This window comes from Staurois parvus, unplaced genomic scaffold, assembly GCF_062004578.1.
Source record: "Staurois parvus isolate SC_StPar_1 unplaced genomic scaffold, SC_StPar_1.0 ptg000092l, whole genome shotgun sequence".
Classification (NCBI taxonomy): domain Eukaryota; kingdom Metazoa; phylum Chordata; class Amphibia; order Anura; family Ranidae; genus Staurois; species Staurois parvus.
Window position 1 is genome coordinate 443,470 of NW_028317888.1, and position 23,031 is coordinate 466,500.

The 23,031-nt window shown below is 46.1% G+C and overlaps 2 protein-coding genes across 2 annotated transcripts in view; one reads left to right on the plus strand and one right to left on the minus strand.

Moving 5' to 3' along the window:
• Positions 1 to 23,031, minus strand: part of LOC149468096 (uncharacterized) — an 89,603-nt gene that overhangs the window by 54,167 nt on the left and 12,405 nt on the right. The window lies entirely within an intron of this gene.
• On the plus strand, positions 14,381 to 15,685 carry LOC149468097 (uncharacterized). Its single transcript, XM_089670608.1, has one exon. It carries the CDS (start codon positions 14,426 to 14,428, stop codon positions 15,674 to 15,676), a length of 1,251 nt encoding a protein of 416 aa, XP_089526734.1. The 5' UTR covers positions 14,381 to 14,425; the 3' UTR covers positions 15,677 to 15,685.

Sequence of the window (23,031 nt, forward strand, 5' to 3'; positions counted from 1 at the left end):
GGAGGATGAGGACGGAAGTGACTATGGAGGACGAGGACGGACGTGACTATGGAGGAAGAGGACGGACGTGACTATGGAGGAAGAGGACGGACGTGACTATGGAGGATGAGGACGGACGTGACTATGGAGGAAGAGGACGGACGTGACTATGGAGGAAGAGGACGGACGTGACTATGGAGGAAGAGGACGGACGTGACTATGGAGGACGAGGACGGATGTGACTATGGAGGACGAGGACAGACGTGACTATGGAGGAAGAGGACGGACATGACTATGGAGGAAGAGGGCGGACGTGACTATGGAGGACGAGGACGGATGTGACTATGGAGGACGAGGACAGACGTGACTATGGAGGAAGAGGACAGACGTGACTATGGAGGACGAGGACGGACGTGACTATGGAGGACGAGGACGGACGTGACTATGGAGGAAGAGGACGGACGTGACTATGGAGGAAGAGGACGGACGTGACTATGGAGGACGAGGACGGACGTGACTATGGAGGATGAGGACGGATGTGACTATGGAGGACGAGGACGGACGTGACTATGGAGGAAGAGGACAGACGTGACTATGGAGGAAGAGGACGGCCGTGACTATGGAGGAAGAGGACGGACGTGACTATGGAGGAAGAGGACGGACGTGACTATGGAGGACGAGGACGGACGTGACTATGGAGGACGAGGACGGACGTGACTATGGAGGAAGAGGACGGACGTGACTATGGAGGAAGAGGACGGACGTGACTATGGAGGAAGAGGACGGACGTGACTATGGAGGAAGAGGGCGGACGTGACTATGGAGGATGAGGACGGATGTGACTATGGAGGAAGAGGACGGACGTGACTATGGAGGAAGAGGACGGACGTGACTATGGAGGACGAGGACGGATGTGACTATGGAGGACGAGGACAGACATGACTATGGAGGAAGAGGACGGACGTGACTATGGAGGAAGAGGACGGACATGACTATGGAGGAAGAGGGCGGACGTGACTATGGAGGAAGAGGACGGACGTGACTATGGAGGACGAGGACAGACGTGACTATGGAGGAAGAGGACGGACGTGACTATGGAGGATGAGGACGGACGTGACTATGGAGGACGAGGACGGACGTGACTATGGAGGAAGAGGACAGACGTGACTATGGAGGAAGAGGACGGACATGACGGAGGATTACTGGGTGTAAATAAAAAATCACATCTCATTACCTCCTCTGCTGCCACTTCCACCAATGTTTCCGCTATACTTTGTACCTCATGGAATTTCCTGTCTGTACCTGACATCACTTCCTGTCTGTACCTGACATCACTTCCTGTCTTCCATATTGTCTTCCTGTTTGTGTAAAGGCGAGAACATCACCTTGTGGAGCTCAGAGGAACTGCAGCCCAGAGAAATGTCTCCCTGAACATGGTCTTGTGCTATGAGTTCAGCTGTTTGAATGTTTTCTTGTAACATTTGCCCATTAATTATCCTTTGTGGGGAAGTTACAGACCTGGGTTATCCAATCTAATCCATGTGATGGCAATCAGCCTATAAAATCCTCCATAACTCAGCAGCAATGTCCCGAGGATTACATCTTTCTTAAGAATAACAAAAACAATTCATATTATTGTCTCTGCCTGGGGCCATAGTTGGGCCTGGAGGTGACTTGTCACATGAAGGATTCTCATCAGCTGCACTCTGTAATTCGCTTCCTCTTGATATTTCATTCTGTTGATGATGAAATAACTCCATACACATGATCTCCTCCTGATAAACCAAACTCCCGAAATATGTGTCACCCAAATGGGCTCGTTCACATAGAGTAGGGTTGGGACTACTCTATCCTTGTGAACGAGCCCATTGGGGTGACACACAGAATAAAATATGAAGAATGGGCTGATTACGGAGTGTGACTCTTCATCATCTTGTAGACGGTATAGTCACAGATGAGAACACAGGAGACCAAGTCCATATCTCATGCTTCCTAATTTATAGAGATAAGTATGGGGGCTCTAACCCTGTCCAATCACCTCTGGCGGGTGTTTCCTCCTCAGCCCTGGGGTTGGCTCTGTCTTCTGAAGGTGCCATGGGCTATATTATTATTATTATACAGTATTTATAAAGCTCCAATAGTTCGCTCAGCGCTGTACATTACAAAGGGGGACAGAACATGTGACAGAACAATACCAATATAATGCAAAACATGAGGGGATCGAGGGCCCTGCTCCTTGGAGCTTACAATCTAGGAGGGAGGGGATGGTGGCACAGGAGGAGATAGCTGTGGGGAATGGAGTGGTAGGAAGAGTGGAGGAGGTCAGCAAGTTAGGAGGGGGTGGTGTAGGCTTATCTGAAGAGGTGGGTTTTCAGGGTGCGCCTAAAGAAGAGGAGAGTAGGTGATAATCTGATGGGTTGGGGCACGGAGTTCCAGAGGATGGGTGACACCCTGGAGAAGTCCTGGAGGCGGGCATGGGAGGAGGAGACCAGGGAACTAGAGAGAAGGAGGTCTTGTGAGGAGCGGAGTGTGCGTGTTGGGTGGTACTTGGATATTAGGTCGGTGATGTAGTTCGGGGCAGTATGGTGGATGGCTTTGTACGTCAGTGTTAGGATTTTAAATTTGATCAGTTGCACAATCGGAAGCCAGTGGAGGGATTGTCAGAGGGGGGTGGAGGACACTGAGCGGAGGCCAGTGGAGGGATTGGCAGAGGAGGGTGGAGGACACTGAGCGGAGGCCAGTGGAGGGATTGGCAGAGGAGGGTGGAGGACACTGAGCGGAGGCCAGTGGAGGGATTGGCAGAGGGGGGTGGAAGCCAGTGGAGGGATTGACAGAGGGGGGTGGCGGAGATGGAGCCATTGGAAAGGTGAATGAGTCTGGCAGCCATATTCAGGATGGACTGAAGCGGGGATAGCCTGTGGCGAGGCAGGCCAGTGAGGAGGGAGTTGCAGTAGTCCAGTCGTGATATGATGAGGGAGTGGATGAGCTGTTTAGTGGTTTTTGGGGTTAGGAACGTGCGGATTTTGGCGATGTTGCGGAGGTGGAGTCTGCACAAGTTTGTTAAAGATTGGACTTGGGGCTGGAAGTATAGGTTGGAGTCCAGAATGACACCAAGTACTCTGGCCTGCAGGGCAGGTTTGATGGTGACATTGTTGGATGTGATGGAGAAGTCAATGGGGGGTGGGGTCCGGGCTGGGGGGGAAGACAAGAAACTACGTTTTGGAGAGGTTCAGTTTAAGGAAGTGGAGTGACATCCAGTCTGATATGTCACTCAGTAGGTGTGTGATTCGGGCGGAGACCGAGGGGGTGAGGTGGGGGGTTGAGAGATAGATTTGTGTGTAGATAGATAGATATGCACCCAATGTTTCTGGTGTCTGGGTTGGCGATGTGATTTCCAACACCATTGCTTAAGTCTGATCACAACATATTCATTCACAGCATGGCTGTCATGAGCAGACCCCATAGAACCATGTTGGGGCCCCTCTGGGATTCTGTACTCCTGACACATACCATTTTATATAAGAAGGACAATCCTTTGCAGCCAGTGGGGAGCCCAATGTGCACAAATCTCTTCTCCCCACTGGGGTGTAGTCAGCACATCATAATATTTCCTTTGAGGCTCAGTGAGGTGACAGATCATTCATCCGTATCTATGTCTACAGGGATGTCAGATCATTATTGCCATCTAGGTGTTCATTCCTCCAATCTTCACACTCCAGAGCCGACTATTCAGATTTTTATATTGTGACCATTTGTCTTCTACTGACCACTAAATGAAGAGAACACTGTATCTGTAATACTGAACATTGAATTCCAGGAATATCTGTCATATCATGCCACCTTTACAGGGTATGTTACATCCCAACCATTGCTGGTGTCCTCCATGTCTATAGTCACCTTACAGAGAGTATCTGAGCTGTTCCAGAAGGTTCTGCCAACATTCCATACCAAACCCTTATCTGAGCATGGCCAGGCCATGAAACAAGTGGGGAGGGGGTGTATTTCCTCCTTCTTGGACCATACCAGGTGACATACCCTCAACATTGAGATGAGGACTTGCCGGGGGGGACAAGGTTAAGGGTCTCTTCCTCTATACCTCTATTCACTCAGAAAAAGAGAAATTTAAAGAAAAAGAATTATCAGAAATGTCCTATGCTGTACATTAATGTCAATCATGAAATCTGATGCCCACCAAAATAAAAAATCTGATGTAATATGGGGATCAGGAGCCATTTCTCATCTGGGGTTCCTTGTATCCATATAACAGATGTGTGACAGGACTAAATCTGCAATTACATTTTACTGCAAAATCAAAGATGACAAAACCCCTCCCCGAGCAGTCATATATTTCTGTCCCCCTTGGTGGCAGTGGAGGTGACCCCTCTATAAGGATCTACAGTCCATACACACCCAGCACAAGGCCGGGGTCACACTACCAGACGCTTCTCGGGGCTGCAGTTCCTCTGAGCTCCACAAGGTGGGGATCTCACTTCTACCCAGACAGGAAGTCTCTATGGAAGACAGGAAGTGATGTCAGGTACAGACAGGATGTGATGTCAGGTACAGGCAGGAAGTAGAGAGGAGACGTTGCTAGAAGTGGCAGCAGAGGAGGTAAAAAGATGTTATTTCCTATTTACACCTAGTAACTTCCCGTCATGTCCGTCCTCTTCCTTCATAGTCATGTCCGTCCTCTTCCTCCATAGTCATGTCCGTCCTCTTCCTCCATAGTCATTGTGATGTCTTTTATCTCCAGCAGACGATGATACACACATATATAGTGTGGGAACCCAGATTAACGCCTTCAGGGGGAGGAGTTGATGATAATATATTTGCTCCCAAAGCTGGCCTACATGGTTCAGTTTTATCGTTCAGCCAGCGGGATGACCATAAAAACTGAAGTGATTCCCCCATCCACACATTGGAGGTGGATGGGGGAATCCTCCCCGCTGCACTCTTGTATTCTGACAATGGGGGGACTCCTCCGCTCTCAGAATACACAGATCAGCACTGAAGCTATTGGCTGCAGCCGCTGGGGGAGTGGCTTTTATCCGGCAGTGGCCACACATGGATGGAAATGTGAGCGATGCCTGCTGAACCAGCTGAATTTCCATGGATCTATGGTCACCTTCAGTGACTTCCTCCCCTCCCCCTCATCTCCTTCATGATGGAAGTCATGCTGAGATCATCTCCCATTGGCTGAGCAATATTCTCATTTGTCTCTCAGCTCCTTCTTGCTATTCCTCGTCCTGCCTGTTGTTTCCTTGGATTGATTTTCTGTGTAGTGACCCCGGCTTGGTCTCTTGGATGCGCTCGTCTGTTGCTTGCCCTGACCTTTCTCCTGATTCCTGGATCTCCTCCTCATCTCTCCTCCATATCCTCTTACACAGCTTTTCTCCACACCTGCAGTGACCCTGGGGGGAGGAAACTTGGCACCAGCACGCCGCCAAATCCATCCCCACCATTAGGGGCTCTGGAGACAATTGTCTGCTATTTACACTCCGTTCCTCCGCACATCACCTGATCACATGACAGCTTACTGCCACAGATTCCGGACAGATTTCTGGATGGTAAAGGTCAAAGGTCACTCTTCAGTTTAGGAGAGGTAGGACACACCCAGGAACAATGATTTGGTTTATACAGGAGCCTCATATAGAGGACCCCTCAAATCTCCCCATCCAAATGTCCCTCCATCCAGAGTCTATATGTCCTATGACATCACACTGACCTCACAGCTCCTCCTCCCAATGTCCCTCCATCCAGAGTCAGAGAATCCTATGACATCACACTGACCTCACAGCTCCTCCTCCCAATGTCCCTCCATCTGACATTTTTCTGATGCTCTTAGGATGTGGGGCCCCTTGGTATCCTCACATGTAAAGTGGGACTGTTGGTCCTGCGTTGTATGTAATGACATCAGAATGCTGCAACAAGCCTATACCCTGCGTAGTGTGGGGGTCCTGTGGGGGGGAATTATACCTCAGCCTGAAGTGGGGCTTTAATAAAATGGAGACCTGAATGGAGAGGTGAGGAGGATTCTGGGAATATCATTTGATGTGACTATTTGTGTTCAGATGTAGAGTTTTCCTCCTGTGAAGTCTGGAGATCATATGACATCACATTGCCTCCACCTCCCTCCCTGATAGAAGAGAGAAAGAAGAAGAAGATTCTAGAAGTCACCAGAGAGATCACTGAGCTGCTGACAGGAGAGGTGAGCGGTGCCGGGAATTCTGGGACATTCTCCAGTAACAGACAAGGGATGTGTCTGGATGGTGACTGTATCATTGTGTGTGTCAGGTTCCTATAAGGTGTCAGGGTGTCACTGTCTATTTCTCCATGGAGGAGTGGGAGTATTTAGAAGGACACAAGGATCTCTACAAGGACGTCATGATGGACAATCAGCCGCCCCTCACATCACCGGGTAAGAGGAGACTTTATTGTAAAGGAGAGAGCAGTACGGAGGATCCACCTAGATCCCCCATCATCTGATAAACACATAGAAACAATGGATTCAGTCAGTGTGTGTGTTTCCTACAGATGGATCCAGTCATGGGAACCCACCAGAGAGATGTCCCCGTCCTCTGTATTCCCGGGATTCCACACAGGAAGGTCACACCATCCCTCACCATCATCAGGTAGATGATGACAATTATTGGTAGTTGTGATTTATACACAGCATGTTTGTTACAATGAATGTTTTATTATATCTTTCAGAGTGGAATCCTCGGGGATGAGAATATTGATGTTAAAGAAGAGTATAAAGAGGAGGATGAGGAGTATGGAGTGATGGAGGAGTTTTCAGAAGGACACAAGGATATGATGGAGCCACCTAATACCAGGAACCCACCAGAGAGATATCCCCGTCCTCTGTATTCCCGGGATTCCACACAGGAAGGTCACACCATCCCTCACTATTACAAGGTTGGTGGGATGTGGAATCTAGAACATGGACTTGTAGAGACTATGGGCTCCAATCACAAAGCGGGATCTTCCCGTATCCCAGTATGTAGTAAGATGCTGCATTCTGTTTTTTAGTAGTGAATCCTGCGGGTAATTTACCACTGGTGTCCTTAGCAACACTTGTAAATAGCTTGTTGTTAAGGAGAGGGCAGCCGCCAGTGTCCCCAACAACCAGTAAACAAGGAGCGGATGGCCGCCAGGTTCCCCGCTGACAGCTGTGACAGGTCTGGTATGGGTTTTGAGAGGAACCCCGATGCCAAAATAATAAAAATAAAGGCGTGGTTTCCCCTCCAAAATCAATAGCAGACCCTTAGTGAGTGCCCACCTTCCTCCTGAACCATACCAGGCCACATATCCTCAACATGGGGTGGGTGCTTCAGGGCAGGGGCGCTCTACCCTCCCAAAAGCACATTGTACCCATGTCAATGGGGACAAGGGTCCCTTCTTCACAACCCTGGGCAGTGGTTTTGGGGGACTGTGGGTGGGGGACTTATTGGAATCTGGAAGCCATCTTTAACAAGGAGGCCCCCAGATCCCAGCCCCCCCCACAATGTGAATAAGTATAGAGTACATCGTACCCCTATTCATTCACCAAAAACATATAGTGTAAACAAAAACTGGAAGTAATTTTTGACAAGACAAAAATAAAGAAAAATATCCCCCTGATGTAGATCCATCGATGATCCAATCATGGTACTTGATAAGGGCACATGACCTGCTATGTTTCAGGAGGGGGGTCACTTGCTCGTCCCCCCTTTCCTGAGCTGCATGCTCAGAAAGGGGTCTGGTATGTATTTCTTTCATTTTGGCAAGGGGTCCCCCTCAAAATTCATACTAGATTCCCAAAGGGGGGGACCCTACAACATTTTCTTAATATTTCATTGCCAGTAATTCTTTTTTTCCGATTTATCGGTTGGTTAGGACATGGCAGACGCTCGCTCCCTAACAACCATGTTGTTTACTGGTTGTTAAGGATGCCAGCGGCCGCCCACTCTTTCCCAAGCAGTACACATTTCCTGAATGCCGCATGTCTCCACCACTAATTAATGACCGCATGCATTTCATTCTTTATTTCCTTCTGTGAATGTAACGCCTGTTCATGCGGTATTTACTGAGCGTGTTCAGTGTTTGTGGTCAATACCGCAACACGGGATAGGAAATGGACAGTTTCAGGATGGCATGCGGTATTTAGGGGAAATGTACCCACATATCACATGTGATCTGCTTCTGTGAAGGGAGACAATGTGTGGATTTTGTGTGTGATGTCACAATCATAAATCTTACATTTTACAGATGATATTTTCTCTCATTTCCTTGATTTAGAGTGGAGATCCAATCGATATAGAATTTGAGGTGAAAGCAGAAGAAGAAGAGGCGTATGTGAGGGATGATCAGCAGTCTATGGAGGAGGATGGAATAACGGGGACATTTATAGAGGAGGACACTCCTACAGAGATCAGCACAGGTGGGTCATGAACACTAAATCCATTCCTCCACCCATACTGCTCACTGATTGGTCCAGAGTAGGGCGGGGACTGGGTGATATCAGCCTGTAATCCCCTGGTCACTTTCCTGAGCTGTGTTCCCCGTCCTGTATTCCTGGATTTCTCTCGGATAATCTTCCTTCTCTGTGCTGCAGACACAATTTATGTCTCTAGACTGGATTTATGGAGGTTCTGGGGTTCAGCTGGCAGCAAAATGTTGATTTTTCCTATAAGCATTGCATAATGTAGGCACCCAGGACATGTGACTGGGGTCTCCTGCCTTGTGCCTGACTCCTCCAGGGGACCTTCTCTGTTATCTGCTGGCTGTGCCGGGTGGAGGGATATGTCTGTAGTGTCTCAGACCCAAGTCACTGAGTGCAGTCTCAGGAGATGGAGGCAAGCAACCCTTTAAGGACCTTAAATTACTGAATACCAATATTATGAGTCCTGACCATTACACTATATAATTTATATTGTATTTTACATACTCCTGACCCCTGCACTATATACTCTATGTTGTACATTACATACACCTGACCCCTGCACTATATACTCTATGTTGTACATTACATACACCTGACCCCTGCACTATATACTCTGTTGTACATTACATACTCCTGACCCCTGCACTATATACTTTATGTTGTACATTACATACTCCTGAACCCTGCACTATATACTCTGTTGTACATTACATCCTCCTGACCCCTGCACTATATACTCTATGTTGTACATTACATACTCCTGACCCCTGCACTATATACTCTATGTTGTACATTACATACTCCTGACCCCTGCACTATATACTCTATGTTGTACATTACATAGTCCTGACCCCTGCACTATATACTCTATGTTATACATTACATACTCCTGACCCCTGCACTATATACTCTATGTTGTACATTACATAGTCCTGACCCCTGCACTATATACTCTATGTTATACATTACATACTCCTGACCCCTGCACTATATACTCTATGTTGTACATTACATAGTCCTGACCCCTGCACTATATACTCTATGTTGTACATTACATACCCCTGACCCCTGCACTATATACTCTATGTTGTACATTACATACTCCTGACCCCTGCACTATATACTCTATGTTGTACATTACATACTCCTGACCCCTGCACTATATACTCTATGTTGTACATTACATAGTCCTGACCCCTGCACTATATACTCTATGTTGTACATTACATACCCCTGACCCCTGCACTATATACTCTATGTTGTACATTCCATAGTCCTGACCCCTGCACTATATACTCTATGTTGTACATTCCATACTCCTGACCCCTGCACTATATACTCTGTTGTACATTACATACTCCTGACCCCTGCACTATATACTCTATGTTGTACATTACATAGTCCTGACCCCTGCACTATATACTCTATGTTATACATTACATACTCCTGACCCCTGCACTATATACTCTATGTTGTACATTACATAGTCCTGACCCCTGCACTATATACTCTATGTTGTACATTACATACCCCTGACCCCTGCACTATATACTCTATGTTGTACATTACATAGTCCTGACCCCTGCACTATATACTCTATGTTATACATTACATACTCCTGACCCCTGCACTATATACTCTATGTTGTACATTACATAGTCCTGACCCCTGCACTATATACTCTATGTTGTACATTACATACCCCTGACCCCTGCACTATATACTCTATGTTGTACATTACATACTCTTGACCCCTGCACTATATACTCTATGTTGTACATTACATACTCCTGACCCCTGCACTATATACTGTATATTGTACATTACATACTCCTGACCCCTGCACTATATACTCTATGTTGTACATTACCTCCTCCTGACCCCTGCACTATATACTCTATGTTGTACATTACATACTCCTGACCCCTGCACTATATACTCTATGTTGTACATTACATACCCCTGACCCCTGCACTATATACTCTGTTGTACATTACATACTCCTGACCCCTGCACTATATACTCTATGTTGTACATTACATACTCCTGACCCCTGCACTATATACTCCATGTTGTACATTACATACTCCTGACCCCTGCACTATATACTCTGTTGTACATTACATACTCCTGACCCCTGCACTATATACTCTGTGTTGTACATTACATACTCCTGACCCCTGCACTGTATACACTATGTTGTACATTACATCCTCCTGACCTGTGCACTATATACTCTACAGTGGATATACACCCCTTAAAATGTCAGGTTTCTGTGATGTAAAAAATTAGACAAGGATAAATAATTTCAGAACTTTTCCACCTTTAATGCATGCTATAAAGAACTGAATTGAAAAACAAACTGATATCTTTTAGGGGGTAAAAAACAAAAAATACTAAAATAATGTGGTTGCATAAGTGTGCACACCCTCTTATAACTGGGGATGTAGCTGTGTTCAGAATGAAGCAATCACATTCACAATCATAGTAAATAGGAGTCAGTACACACCCGCCATCATTTAAAGTGCCTCTGATTAACCCCAAATAAAGTTCAGCTGTTCTAGTCGGTCTTTTCTGACATTTTCTTAGTCGCATCCTACAGCAAAAGCCATGGTCTGCAGAGAGCTTCCAAAGCATCATAGGGATCTCTTTGTTAAAAGGTATCAGTCAGGAGAAGGGAACAAAAAAATTCCCAAGGCATTAGATGTACCATTATTATTATTATACAGTATTTATATAGCGGCAGAAGGTTTGCTCAGCACTGTACATTATAGTGGGGGATGGTACATGAGACAGGACAGTAACAGAACATGAGGGGTTCAAGGGCCCTGCTCCTTGGAGCTTACAATCTAGGATACCATGGAACACAGTGAAGACAGTCATCATCAAATGGAGAAAATATGGCGTAGCAGTGACATCGCCAACAGTGACATCACCAACAGTGACCTCGCCAACAGTGACCTCGCCAACAGTGACATCGCCAACAGTGACATCACCAACAGTGACATCACCAACAGTGACCTCGCCAACAGTGACCTCGCCAACAGTGACATCACCAACAGTGACCTCGCCAACAGTGACATCGCCAACAGTGACCTCGCCAACAGTGACCTCGCCAACAGTGACATCCCCAACAGTGACCTCGCCAACAGTGACATCGCCAACAGTGACATCCCCAACAGTGACATCGCCAACAGTGACATCGCCAACAGTGACATCGCCAACAGTGACCTCGCCAACAGTGACATCACCAAGAACTGGACGTCCCTCCAAATTGGATGAAAAGATGCGAAGAAAACTGGTCTGGGAGGTGGCCAAGAGGCTTACAGCAACATGAAAGGAGCTGCAGGAATATGTGGCAAGTCCTGGCTGTGTGGTCCATGTGACAACAATCTCCATGTTCTTCATATGTCTGGTCTATGGGGTAGAGTGGAAGATGGAAGCCCTTTCTTAGGAAGAAAACCACCCAAGCCCGGCTACATTCTACAAAAACACATCTGAAGTCTCCCAGAAGCATGTGGGGAGATGTGTTCTGGTCTGATGAAACCAAGGTTGAACTTTTTGGCCATAATTCCAAAAGATATGTTTGGCATAAAAACAACACTGCACATCACCAGAAGAACACCATACCCACTGTGAAGCATGGTGGTGGCAGCATCATGCTTTGGGGCTGTTTTTCTTCAGCTGGAACTGGGGCCTTAGCCAAGGTAGAGGGAATTATGAACAGGTCCAAATACCAGTCAATATCGGCACAAAACCTTCCGGCTTCTGCTAGAAAGCTGAACAAAGAGGAGCTTCACCTTTCAGCATGACGACCACCCAAAGCATCCATCCAAATCCACAAAGGAATGGCTTCACCAGAAGAAGATGGAAGATTTGGAATGGCCCAGCCAGAGACCAGACCTGAATCCGATGGACAATCTGTGGGGTGATCTGAAGAGGGCTGTGCGCAGGAGATGACACGCAATCTGACAGATTTGGAGTGTTTTTGCAAGGAAGAGCGGGCAAATATTGCCAAGTCAGGATGTGCCGTGCTGATAGACTCCTCCCCAAAAAGACTGAGTGCTGGAATCACATCAAAAGGGGCTTCAACAAAGGATTAGTGTAAGGGTGTGTACACTTATGCAACCAGACTAATTTCATTTTTTATTCTTAATTCCCCCTAAACGATTTCAGTTTGTTAAACTGAGTTGTACAGTTTATAGGTCACATTAAAGGTGGAAAAAGTTCTGAAATTATTTATCTTTATCTCATTTTTTTTACATCACAGAAACCCGACATTTTCACAGGAGTGTGCAGATGTTTTATATCCACTGTATGTTGTACATTACATCCTCCTGACCCCTGCTCTATATACTCCATGTTGTACATTACATACTCCTGACCCCTGCACTATATACTCTATGTTGTACATTACATACTCTTGACCCCTGCACTATATACTCTATGTTGTACATTACATACTCCTGACCCCTGCACTATATACTCTATGTTGTACATTATATACTCCTGACCCCTGCACTATATACTCTATGTTGTACATTACATACTCCTGACCCCTGCACTATATACTCTATGTTGTACATTACATACTCCTGACCCCTGCACTATATACTCTATGTTGTACATTACATACTCCTGACCCCTGCACTATATACTCTATGTTGTACATTACATACTCCTGACCCCTGCACTATATACTCTATATTGTACATTACATACTCCTGACCCCTGCACTATATACTCTATGTTGTACATTATATACTCCTGATCCCTGCACTATATACTCTATGTTGTACATTACATACTCCTGACCCCTGCACTATATACTCTATGTTGTACATTACATCCTCCTGACCCCTGCACTATATACTCTATGTTGTACATTACATACTCCTGACCCCTGCACTTTACACTCTAGTTTGTACATTACATACTCCTGTCCCCTGCACTATATACTCTATGTTGTACATTACATACTCCTGACCCCTGCACTATATACTCTATGTTGTACATTACATACTACTGACCCCTGCACTATATACTCTATGTTGTACATTACATACTCCTGACCCCTGCACTATATACTCTATGTTGTACATTCCATACCCCTGACCCCTGCACTATATACTCTATGTTGTACATTCCATACTCCTGACCCCTGCACTATATACTCTATGTTGTACATTCCATACTCCTGACCCCTGCTTTATATATTCTGTTGTACATTACATACTCCTGACCCCTGCACTATATACTCTATGTTGTACATTACATACTCCTGACCTCTGCACTATATACTCTATGTTGTACATTACATACTCCTGACCCCTGCACTATATACTCTATGTTGTACATTACATATTCCTGACTTTTGCTCTCCCCCCTCCCCCCACTTCTATATATACACATAATATGGATTCTCTTTTGTTCCCCCCATTTCCTACCAGCTGGACATTTTATATCGGATGATGTGATTGGAGCACAGACTTTTACATGGTGATAATAATGTGATAACATCCTCCAACTTTGGACCCTTAAACAGAAAGTGATAATGAGGGAGGAGTCAATACCCCAATGATGGTGGTCTTCAGGATCAGTCCAGTCTTCATCTTGGTTGTTCTCCCCCCATCCTCACTCTCTGACCTCTGGTGGGGCTCAGCCCCGCTGTTCTTCATGACTAAATCATGAACTAAATAAGGAAGTGCAGTACTTCTTGTGTTGGGAAGATGGTGATGAGTGATAGAGGGGGTGGGGACCCTCATCCTATAATCCCCTCATCACTGTCCCTCCTATAAAAGACAGTTCTGGTTGTTTCCTCACTCTCTGACTAAGGTCCATGAATAAAGAAATGACCTGGTAGGAGATCAGAGGAGCCATTTCCTAGTTCCCTTGAGGGTGGAATTGTAAGCTCCTCAGAGACCAAGCTGCCTGATGTGGGTGGAGTCCTGGTTTGGGGGAACCAATCAGCTCCTGTCTAGTAATCCTCTTTGTCTTTGTATTTTAGTCCATGGCCGGGAGATGAGGAAAACCTCCGAGGATTGTCTCACTTTGTCTCCAGACTGGAAAGTAGAAGATAAGGACATCACACAGTATAGTCCAGGAGAAAACCCGGCTCCCTCCAATGTCCATCCGGCACCACCCAGTGTAGATGGACCATCGGATTCCTCGTATCCTGAGGAACCTCAGACTGTGCGTGACCGGGCCGGCCCTCCAACAGGGAAGAGGTTCTCCTGTACAGAGTGCGCGAAATGTTTCCGTTATAAATCCCATCTTAATGTGCATAAAAGATCTCACACGGGAGAGAAGCCGTATTCCTGTCCTGAGTGCGGGAAATGTTTTTTAGATAAGTCCAGTCTTTCCAAACATCAAAGATCTCACACAGGGGAGAAGCCGTATTCCTGTCCTGAGTGTGGGAAATGTTTTTCAAGGAAGTTCAGTCTTCACACACATCAGAGATCTCACACGGGGGAGAAGCCGTATTCCTGTCCTGAGTGCGGGAAATGTTTTCCAAGTAAGCCCAGTCTTAACACACATCAGAGATCTCACACGGGGGAGAAGCCGTATTCCTGTCCTGAGTGTGGGAAATGTTTTTCACAGAAGTCCTATCTTTACAATCATCAGAGATTGCACATGGGGGAGAAGCCGTATTCATGTTTTGAGTGTGGGAAATGTTTTTCAAGGAAGTCCAATCTTTACATGCATCAGAGATCTCACACAGGGGAGAAGCCAAATTCCTGTCCTGAGTGCGGGAAATGTTTTTCAGATACAGCCAAACTTCATTTACATCAGAGATCACACACGGGGGAGAAGCCATTTTTCTGTCCTGAGTGCGGGAAATGTTTTTCAAAAAAGTACAATCTTCATATACATCAGAGAACTCACACGGGGGAGAAGCCGTATTCCTGTCCTGAGTGCCGGAAATGGTTTTCAGATATGTCCAGTCTTCATAGACACAAGAGATCTCACAGGAGGGAGAAGCTGTATTCCTGTCCTGAGTGCGGGAAATGTTTTCACAGAAGACTGATCTTCGCAGTCATCAGAGATTTCACACAGGGGAGAAGCTGTATTCCTGTCCAGAGTGCGAGAAATGTTTTTTATACAAGGTCAGGCTTCACACACATCAGAGATCTCACACTGGGGAGAAGCCGTATTCCTGTCCTGAATGCGGGAAATGTTTTTCACAGAAGTCCAATCTTTACAAACATCAGAGATCTCACACAGGGGAGAAGCCACTTTCCTGTCCTGAGTGAGGGAAATGTTCCTCACTGAAGTCCTTTCTTCTTGTACATCGTGGATCCCACACAACCCTGGAGGTGTATTAGTGCCTTGAGTGCGGGAAATGTCTTCTAGATGAATGTTGCTGGACATCCCAGCTCTCATGTGGGGAAGAAGCACACCCTGATATACACCTCAGATATACTCCATGGCTGATCTTCATCATGGAAGAAACAGTTCATAAGGAGATCAGAGGTCCCCAAAGACATGGATGAAGTGTGGGACCGGGTTGGCTATTGATGGCAGGAGAAGAAAAAAAAATGGAGTCCTGATATAGAGCACTGGGCTGACTTTTCATTGGGGTGTAGCCTACAGTGAAGGAAATGCGTAATTGCTCCCCCCTGATGGTGAATGTTCGCCCCTCACACAGAAATGATCGGTCTAACAATGGAATGTTCGGTGTAACACTGAGAGACAGAATACAACAAATTCAGCAGAAATGCGTCTAACAAATGATGACTGATCTGTATGTTCATGAGGGAAAGAAGGATTTGATCCCCTATCATTCAGCAGGATTTCTGGCTCCCAGGTGTCTCTCATACAGGTAACAAGCTGAGATTAGAAGCAGTCTCTTAAAGGGAGTGCTGCTAATCTCATTGTGTTACCTGTATAAAAGACACCTGTCCACAGGAGCAATCAAACCATCAGATTCCAAACTCTCCACCATGGCAAAGACCAAAGAGCTGTCCAAGGATGTCAGGGACAAGATTGTAGACCTACACAAGGCTGGACTGGGCTACCAAACTATGGCCAAGCAGCTTGGTGAGAAGGTGACAACAGTTGGTGCAATCATTCACAAATGGAAGAAACACAAAACAAGTGTCAGTCTCCCTAGGTCTGGTGCACCATGCAAGATCTCACCTCGTGGAGTTTCAATGATCATGAGAACAGTGAGGAATCATCCCAGAACTGCACGTGAGGATCTTGTCAATGATCTCCAGGCAGCTGGGACCACAGTCACCAAGAAAACAATTGGTAACACACTACGCCGACAAGGACTGAAATCCTGCAGTGCCGCAAGGTCCCTCTGCTCAAGAAAGCACATGTCCAGCCCGTCTGAAGTCTGCCACTGAACATCTGAATGATGCAGAGGAGGACTGGTGGGAAGTGTTGTGGTCAGAGGAGACCAAAATCCAGCTCTTTGTCATCAACTCGACTCGCCGTGTTTGGAGGAGGAGGAATGCTGCCTATGACCCCAAGAACACCATCCCAACTGTGAAACATGGTGGTGAAAACATTCTGCTTTGGGGGTGTTTTTCTGCTAAGGGGACAGAACAACTGCACCGCATCAAAGGGACGATGGACGGGGCAATGTACCATCAAATCTTGGGTGAGAACCTTCTTCCCTCAGCCAGGGCATTGAAAATGGGTCGTGGATGGGTGTTCCAGCATGACAATGACCCAAAACACATGGCCAAGGCAACAAAGGAGCGGCTCAAGAAGAAGCACATTACGGTCCTGGAGTGACCTAGACAGTCTCCAGACCTTCATCCGATTGAAAATCTGCGGAGGGAGCTGAAAGTTTGAGTTGCCAAACATCATCCACCAAACCTTAATGACTTGGAGAGGATTTGCCAAGAGGAGAGGGACAAAATCCCTCCTGAGATGTGTGCAAACCTGGGGGCCAACTCCCGGAAACATATGACCTGATTGCCAACAAGGGATTGGCCACCAAGTACTAAGTCATGTTTTGTGAAGGGGATCAAATACTTATTTCCCTCATCACATGCAGATCCGTCATCATTTGTTAGACGCATTTCTGCTGAATTTGTTGTTGTATTCTGTCTCTCAGTGTTACACCGAACATTCCAATGTTAGACCGATCATTTCTGTGTGAGGGGCGAACATTCAACATCAGCAGGGGAGCAAATACGTATTTCCTGCACTGTATATGCTAGAGATGGTCTGCATATAAATGGAAGGGGGTCTGCTGTGCTGGGGGAGGGGTTTATGGGAAGGCTGGAGGAGTATATAAACTAGGATGGAGGGGGGAGGGAGACTTCAGTTTTAACGGGGTAGACAGATCAGACAGGTCAGTACTTGTTGGTGTTACAAAAAAACAGTGGAATTGGTACCATTTGTATGAAAATAAAAAATGCTCAAAATCCATGTGAACAAGGTGTCAGTGAATGGATAAGGTGTCGGTGAATGAATAAAGTGTCAATGAATTGAATGAACCAGGTGGCCGTGAATGGATGAGGTGTCAGTGAATGAACAAGGTGTCGGTGATTGGACAAGGTGGCGGTCAATGGACAAGGTGTCAATGAATGAACGAGGTGTCAGTGAATGAACAAGGTGGCGGTGAATGGATGAGGTGTCGGTGAATGAACAAGGTGTCGGTGAATGGACAAGGTGGCAGTGATTGGACAAGGTGGCGGTGATTGGACAAGGTGTCGGTGAATGAACAAGGTGGCGGTGATTGGACAAGGTGTCGGTGAATGAACAAGGTGTTAGTGAATGGACAAGGTGTCGGTGAATGGACAAGGTTTCAGTGAATGGACAAGGTGTCAGTGAATGGACAAGGTGTCAGTGAATGAAAGTGTTTGCTCACCAATGCCAGAAGTGTGCCCAGCACAATAGGTGAGTTGGAAGGTTTGGTGCATGAAGAGAACTAGGATTGAATTGGTATTGCTGAATCTTGGCTTCATTCCTCACATGACTGGGCCATTCATATTCCTGGCTAGGTTCTCTTTCGGAGAGACGGGGGAAATAGGAAAGGTGGTGGTGTCTGTCTCTATGTGAGAAGTGATCTCAGAGCGAGTGTGAAAGTGGACCTAGTTGATGGAGAGTGTGATGAGGCTGAAGTATTATGGGTGGAGCTGCACATGGGGGGCGGTACTACAAAGGTCATCATTGGAGTTTGTTATAGGCCTTCCAGTGTTAATGAGGAGGTGGAGACTCAGCTCCTCCCACAGATGGAAAGGGCTGCAAGGGCTGGGACAGTGATAATAATGGGGGATGGTAACGACCCAGAAAGTGACTGGAGTAATGGTACTGCGGGTGTAAACACAAAACAACCCCTCCTGCCCTCTATGGCCCAGAACAAGGGTGGATAGATGGACCCGGAACTGGAAGAAATTCCCCACCAAGGCATCAAAGGTTGTGCGGCTCTAAACAAGGCTGGGGAAGCCCCACCAATACTGGAAAGTGAAACAAAAAGTGCACCAACCTTGCGCATTACCTCAGTAAAATGTGATTTTATTGGATGTGAAAATATCCTCACAAACAGAGAAGTATAAGAAGTGTGTAAAGTCCTTAGTGAGACTTGACCAATCAGAGACCAGCGCGAGTCTAAACACGAGGGAAGGTTCTCAGAGTCAGGCTGACGCGTTTCGAAGGGAGTCCCTTCTTCATCAGAGCTGACTTGGCAATGAGAGCCCTCTTCAATATATACCCTGGGACAGAGGTTGGACCCTCCCACTTGGGTTGGGCAGTCCCGGGAAAGGAGGCGGGACAAAGGTGACATCACAACATGCTCACACAAGCAACAATACATTACACATCAAGAGGTATAGTAAGAGACATTAGAAACATTCACCGGCATTAAAAGCTGTAAGAAACGCAGGGCAGTGTAATATATACATGAGGAGGTCATATAGTCTGTGTATATATATATATCCCCATATAATAAATAATGACATATTGGGAATGCTGCATTGGGGTTCATGGGGATAATATTATTGGATCAGCACAATGTATAAAAAGTAAAAATGAATGAACTGAATCCATAATTCCTTTGGATAAAAGCCTGCTGGTTCCTCAATTGTTGGCTTCTTTCCATGGAGATAAATGTGAACACAAAGTAGGTATACACATACATTTCAATGGCAGCCAGAATGTCCTTGCTTTGTGTGGGCTGTCAGTGGGGTCATTGGGCAGATCTTTGTCTTTAGATGTATGGAGTATTCATGAGTAATGTTACTATACTGGCAGCAGAGGGAGATCAAGTGCTGCCATTGCCAAATATGGCTTCTGGAGGTGAATTGGAATGCACGCCAAAAGGTGCGTGGCTGTGGGGGCGCATGTGCAGTGAGGCGGTGGCACGCTGGAGTAGTCATGGAGATGGGCCTCCGATGGTCTATCGCACATGTGCAGTTAGGCGGCGGCACGCTGGAGTAGTCATCTAGATGGGCTTCCAACAGGCTATCGCACATGCGCAGTGAGGCGGTGGCACGCTGGAGTAGTCATGGAGATGGGCCTCCGATGGGCTATCGCACATGCGCAGTGAGGAGGTGGCGCGCTGGAGTAGTCATGGAGATGGGCCTCCTGTGGGCTATTGCACATGCACAGTGAGGCGGCGGCACACTGGAGTAGTCATGGAGATGGGCCTCTGATGGGCTATCGCACATGCGCAGTGAGGAGGCAGCGCGCTGGAGTAGTCATGGAGATGGGCCTCCAATGGGCTATCGCACATGCACAGTGAGGAGGTGGCACGCTGGAGTAGTCATGGAGATGGGCCTCCGACAGGCTATCACACATTCATGAGGTGGCATTGTGCGCTAAAGCTGGCTCCTCATTTACCTAGTGGAGCGCACTCCGGACATCCCGGAAGGACGGCTGTGAGATGTGTTCCAGCTGTGACTTCTGGTCTTCCCAGGGAGTGCCTCCAATGGGAGGGGTCTTATGCTGAGTTAACCCCTCACAAGTAAGGGAGGAGAGACACAGGAACTCGTGTACAGCTGTTTGCTGTTGGGGATAATACACTGAAGTGGAAATTGTATAGAAATCAAAATGATATTGAGAGAATCCTGCTTGAGGAAAACAATAGAGGAGGCAGCAATAATTACAGTGCAGGACTTACACAATGACACTTGCAGCACCAAGTATGGCATTATCACAGTTCACACTACAATAGATGGAACATAGAATCATTATTAATATGGGGTACAGAATAGAGAGGGGACAGTATCTAACAGTAATGATAATAATGATGGTACTAGTAAATATACAGTTGTGTTCAAAATAATAGCAGTGTGTTGATAAAAGTGACTAAAGCTGAAAATCCTTCTAATAACTTTTATTTCCATCCACACAAATGCATTGGGAACACGACACATTCTATTCCAAATCACAACATGAAGAAAAATATATCAAATTTGTGTTGTTCCTCTAAAAAAATGGAAGAAAAGTGACTATTAGACGGTTCAAAAAATTCGCAGTGTTTGTATTCTTCTTTACAAACTCAAACATTCACTATATAAACTGAGAAATGTTTGAAGATTTTGCTTTCCTTTGAATGACTTCATGAATATTTGGTTGTAGTCGCACTGTTTCTGAGAACTGCTGTACATCTGTGTTGCATGGAGTCACCCAACTTCTGGCCCCTGTGATCAGGTATTCCAGCCCAGGATGATTGGACCACATTCCACAGTTCTTCTCTATTTCTTGGTTTGGCCTCAGAAACTGCATTTTTGATGTCACCCCACAAGTTTTCTATTGGATGAAGATCCGGGGATTGGGCTGGCTACTCCATAACGTCCATCTTGTTGGTCTGGAACCAAGATGTTGCACATTTACTGGTGTGTTTGGGGTCGTTGTCTTGTTGGAACACCCATTTCAAGGGCATTTCCTCTTCAGCATAAGGCAGCATGACCTCTTCAAGTATTCTGATGTCTTCAAACTGATCCATGATCCCTGGTATGCGATAAATAGGCCCAACACCGTAGTATGAGAAACATCCCCATATCATGATGCTTGCACCACCATGCTTCACTGTCTTCACAGTGTACTGTGGCTTGAATTCAGTGTTTGGGGGTCGTCTGACAAACTGTCTCCGCCCACTAGACCCAAAAAGAACAATCTTACTTTCATCAGTCCACAAAATGTTGCGCCATTTCTCTTTAGGCCAGTCAATGTGCTCTTTGGCAGATTGTAACCTCTTCAGCACACGTCTTTTTCCCAACAGTGGGACTTTGCGGGGACTTCTTGCAGATAGCTTGGCTTCACATAGGCGTCTTCTAATTGTAACAGTCCTCACAGGGAACGTCACACCTTCTTTCATCTTCCTGGAGCTGATTGTTGGCTGAGTCCTCACAGGGAACGTCACACCTTCTTTCATCTTCCTGGAGCTGATTGTTGGCTGAGTCCGCCCCATTTTGGCTATTCTTCTATCCATTCCAATGGTAGTTTTTCGCTTTCTTCCACGTCTTTCAGGTTTTGGTTGCCATTTTAAAGCATTTGCGATCATTTTAGTTGAGCAGCCGATCATTTTCTGCACTCCTTTATATGTTTTCCCCTCTCCAATCAACTTTTTAATCAAGGTACGCTGTTCTTCTGAACAATGTCTGGAACGACCCATTTTCCTCAGAATTTCAGAGAGAAATGCACTGTAACCAGCATGTCCAACATTTGCTGCCTTCCTTCCTTAAATAAGGGCAATAATTGCCACCTGTTTATCAAAGAATGAATGACCTCACTAATAGAACTCCACACTGCTATTATTTTGAACACGCCCCTTTCAATGAGTGATTCAATGACACAGAATCAGCAGCATGCATGTCATGACTGTTGGGTTTGTTGGATTTCTATGACCCTACTACACCTGCTAGGAAATTATTTGCCATGTAGAAATATCATTTCTACCAAAAACAGTGATTGATCCGGTTAGTGATGTCTGACGGCTATTATTTTGAACATAACTGTATTTCTATATCATTATCATATCTCCTCTGAAGGTCTCATCTCCAAGGAGGATACGTTTCATGTTTGTAGTCATTGCACATCCAACCTGAGGACTGGTGACCAGAACTGGACGTCATACTCCAGATGTGTCCAAACCAGCATTTTGTAAAGTGGGAGACTGAACTACTTATACTGACCTCTATATCATTTATGAACAGAATTGGACCCAGAACAGAGCCCTGGGGTACCCCACTTATAACTCAGACCATTAAGAGGTACATTTATCATCACCCTTTGTATGCACCCAGTGACCAGTTTTCTCTCCATGTACATACACTATTGTCAGCACCAACATGCCTCAATTTGTGGATTAAGCATTTATGGGGTATCGTGTCAGATGTTTTGGTGAAGTCTATATACACTACATCCACGGGGGTTCCTTTATCCAGATTACAGCTCACCTCCTCATAGATTGTTAATAGGTTGTGTGGCAAACTTGCTCATCCTTGTTGGAGCGGAGTCCCCCTTTACACTCTGCTTTTCAGTGTTCTATCTGTTTATCTGAGGCATTTTCAAATCACTCCTCACATCCCCCTGCATTCCTGTGAGGCAGACTTTATCTCCTGGCAAATGGTGTGAAACAACCAGGAAGACATGAGAAGTGGAGCCAGCAGAGGTGTCATTTTTATCACCCAAAACTATGTAAGCCCACTCATTATCAAAGGGAC

Bases quoted from the DNA above. Each gene is read 5' to 3' on its own strand.
- LOC149468097 (XM_089670608.1), top strand. From the start codon at position 14,426: ATGAGGAAAACCTCCGAGGATTGTCTCACTTTGTCTCCAGACTGGAAA.